We start from the raw sequence: 4,204 nt of genomic DNA, 5'->3' as shown, positions 1-4,204 counted from the left end.
ATTTGAGATTTTAGGCTAACAAACTAAACTCCCCAATTTTGTCTCATTGCTTAGAAATTAAAGCGAGATTGTTAGCCCTCAGATGAAGGGGAAGTGGAAGCTCAGAAGTGGGAGCCAGTATCCTCTCAACCTAATCATGGATTTAGGGACAAAACACTGGATTAGCCAATATTTTTTGTACACTCGAGAGATGGTTAAGAATAGGATTGCTCCTATTGGCACAATATAATTTTATATAATTTTAAATGATTTTAATTACTTCTAACCATAAACTCATTGTAAAAGGGAAGGATGGTTTCTTAAATTTGAACTCTTCATTACAAAACCTTATTTAGTCATAGTAAGTTTAACTTTGAAGTTTAGAAATTAGCTTACTAATATTTATAGTTACTTAGTTATAGTTCTAAATGTTAAGTTTAGAAGTTTAGAAAATTTGTTATAGTTCATTTAGCGTGCAATAAATTTACTTTAGATTTGCTTTTCTTTCTTAAGTTTTTATGGCTAGAACATTGTGTTTCATGTTATAACCATAAGAATTTCTACCTCCGTGTGAGATTGATACTTGGACACAATTAGAGCTCTTTATTACTTGAGCGATATATATACTTACGTAATTACTAGAATGACAGCTTAAAGGTTTTAAAATATAAAACTATTTATACGGAAGTGATTTTTATTGTGACTGATCTGCATATTTACTACTTGTACTATCGTGTGTGTTTTGTTGCACTGAAAGATATTTACAATGCATACATAAAATCTGCATCAAGAATCAAAGACTATAATCTCCATAATAGAGTGGATTGAACAAAAGGACATTTTAAAGAAAAAGAATTTTAAAAAATAATGAACAAGCAAGGCTAGAACTTCTCATACCAAAGATTTGACCCCACTTAAACGTTGTAAATGAAACCTCGCCTCAACTTTCTCATCTGCCTTGATCGGTGGCAGAGCATTGATGGTTCCTTGCACCTTGAGCAGCACTGCAGTTCTAGTAGCTCCCTATGTGACCCAATTGACAGGCAGGGTTTAAGTTTCGATAAGAGGTAAGACTAAAAATTTGTTAGGCAAATCGTCAGATCATCCCCAACCTCTGCTCGAGTAGCTTCCCACTGACAGCCACTAAGAAAACCAATCACCCCACCTAATCTTATAGATCAACCGTTTTCAAATTTTTTACAACCACCTTCTTCTTATTCTCACCCTTCAACTGAGACTTTGCTTTTAACTTTCATAAGGCCTTAAGTTACGTAACCCTGTCATACGATTTAGACCATGATGAAGCTTCATTCTCAATGCTAGTGTTTGGAGTTTAGTCAACCCAAGTAAAAGGAGAAGGGAGAAGACAAGAGGATCCTTCTCACACCTATTTATAGAAACACAAGACATAAATGTCAAGGGAGTTCTATTATTGAATCATTGATTTGTCATAAATGAAATTTACTATTTACATTAAATTCTCTTGCTCTTATTGTAGCACGGCTTCAAAAAAGTAAGAGAATTAAAGAACTAAATAAGTATACAAGAAAAGTGCCAACACAAATCTTAAGAAGATCTGACGGTACAGATGAGACAAGGCATAACAAATGAGGGCAAACAAATAAGAGACCTGAAGGCCCAATTTTCTAACTGGACATGTCAAGATCAAGGCAAACTAAGGCAACTGATTTGCTCGAACTTAAGAAGATTGGCCAAAAGCAATGAATAAAGGGATCCAAAATATTTCCCCAAATGAAACCAACCCAAAGGGAGAAGATAACCACTTGGGTTGTGTAATTCTATGGAAGACACCCTACATTCTCCCTGAACAACATCAATGATCAATAAGGCAGGTCTCATCCAACCTTCAAGATCTCTTCCTCTAATGACGACTAATTGATCAATAAGACTCAATCGACCAGGTCATCCTTGCCAAACCCTTGCCAATAGGAGATAGTTTCATCATTAACGCATATCGAACCTTGTTGACCTGCTAAGCATAACAAGGTCTCATTAGTTGAGCTGATCAACAACACTTATCAAGGTCTCGCCAGTCTAGCTAGATGAGCTAGAAAGTAATAATTTTGTGGGCCCTTATACAAAAAATACATAAAATAACCTAGATACTGCCAACAAAAGAAATGTCATAACTATAACTTCACATATTATACTTCCATATAATTATAAATAGGTGATTATTTTATGAATATAAGTTAATACAATTGCTATAAATTATTGTTCATTGCTGGTGCACTTTCCTCTCTCTCTCTCTCTCTCTCTCTCTCTCTCTCTCACACCTAATAAATTCAGATTCAACAGTCCTGCTTTTGATGGTCATGCATTCCTTTCATGAGGCCATTTTTCTGACACATTACTTGCTCCAAGTCGTCAACATCATTTTATTATACAATTCCTACATATTAATATATCTAACTTATAAAAATTGGTACTTATTTTTATAGCATTTTTTGTTTCATAAATTTGTGAATGAAAACGTGCATATATATTTTTTTTTAAATAGTTAACAATAATTTTTTTTTAATTTAAAATTAAAAAACTAAGTAATATTTATGTAAAATGAAAGTATGTAATATATATATAAATATATGTAAATTACTGGAATTTGTACATGAATACAACATATATAAAAGTAAGTAACGTAAGAATAAACTGAACGTAATTGGGATAATCAGAGCCGTGCATCTCTATTACACCTAAATTCTACTTTTTAAATTTATACCACCTAAATCTTTCATATCACATGTTTAAAATGTAAATTACATCATTGTATGTGTAGGTAAGATGGCATAAATATAAAAGTTGAAGTATATGTAAATACAAATGAATTAAGTGGTGTGTATGTAAATCTTGCAAAAAAAAAAATACATTAATCCTCCGCTCTCCTAACGCATCTCTTCTAATCCGCTGCGCACGTAGCTTTCTAACGCCACGCCATACTCCCCTTCGCATTCCCTTGCTCTTCTACTCCATTGATGCTACTCCGTTTTTCTCTTTTACTCTTTCTCCTCCTAGTTATTATTACCTAACTATGGCTTCGGAATCATGGCTTAGAAAATTCAAATCCGCCGCAGCCATAAACCTAGCCGACCTCTTCCATCCCAAGGGAAATGTCTCAATCCTCGCCTTCGAGATTGCCGGCCTTATGTCGAAGCTTCTTCATCTCTGGCGCTCCCTCTCCGACGACAGTCTCATCTGCCTCCGCAACGAGACCATTACACTTCCTGGCGTTCGCAAGCTCGTTTCAGATGACGATGCCTTTCTAATCGCCCTCGCATGCGCAGAGCTCATGGATGGAGTTCGCTCCGCCGCGGCCTCCACATCTGATCTTTGTCGCCGCTGCGCCGACCCAGCTCTGCGCCAGTTCTTCTGTCTGTTTAAGGACTTCAGTGATTCCGGCAGCGACCCGTTCCGCTGGGTGATGACTTGGAAAGAAATGCAGGCAAAGGCAAAGAAGATGGAGGGATATGTCGCTTCTGCGGCCGCGTTATATAAAGAGATGGATGAGCTCGCCGAAGCGGATCGCGGCCTGGGAAGGCCTTCGAAAGCCGAGGTAAACATGTAAATGGACAGTTACTGTCAGAAATCTAAAACATAAGAATTGTGTAATATGTTATATGTGTACAAATTTTTCCATTGTTAATCATATTTTTAAAATTAATATTATATGTAAATTTTAGATGTACTTGATCTTAAGCCCTAAGTGATAATTTTTGGACTTTAATAAAAAATATATAACTTTTAGATTTAGTGATAAAACATATTACTACATATAAATCATGCTTAAATTTAATCACAATATTTAAATTAAAAATAATAATCATTTTTTGAAAACTATACTTAATATATATATTGTATCCAAATTATTAAATTATTGTCAATAATATAGATTTTAAAATCAAAATCATATTACTCTTAAGTTTAATCTTTTAATCAAGATGTCCTAAATTAAAAAATCTGTTTATTTTATATCTATGTTTGAATTTTAATTTATTAAAAATTTTCATTTGTCTATCTATCTATATATATATATTGTCATGCACCCGCTTGTTGGTTGACATCTACAATATAAGACCTCTTAAGTTGAGGGTTCGAATCCTCTCTAGCACAGTTAGCTTTAAGGAGAAGCTACTTGAATTGTTAGATATATTAGGGATGAGGGAAGACTCGTATAATAGCCTGTCGTCGTTCCTTTTGTATATATATA

The 4,204-nt window shown here is 34.4% G+C and overlaps 1 protein-coding gene across 2 annotated transcripts in view; it reads left to right on the top strand.

The window, feature by feature from the left end:
• The first annotated feature begins 2,878 nt into the window (after positions 1-2,878).
• The window catches only part of LOC110036934, a 2,350-nt gene continuing 1,024 nt past the window's right edge, over positions 2,879-4,204 (top strand). For both annotated transcript variants that reach the window (XM_020741497.1, XM_020741496.1), the window contains exon 1: positions 2,879-3,550. In XM_020741497.1, coding sequence (XP_020597156.1) covers positions 3,029-3,550 — 522 coding nt within the window. In that variant the 5' untranslated portion in view covers positions 2,879-3,028. The remainder of the gene's footprint in view (positions 3,551-4,204) is intronic.

The sequence above is a fragment of the Phalaenopsis equestris genome, unplaced genomic scaffold (genome assembly GCF_001263595.1).
Source record: "Phalaenopsis equestris unplaced genomic scaffold, ASM126359v1 Scaffold212777, whole genome shotgun sequence".
Taxonomy (NCBI): Eukaryota; Viridiplantae; Streptophyta; class Magnoliopsida; order Asparagales; family Orchidaceae; genus Phalaenopsis; species Phalaenopsis equestris.
Note: the sequence above shows the minus strand (reverse complement) of the source record. Positions and strands in the feature narration are given on the sequence as shown.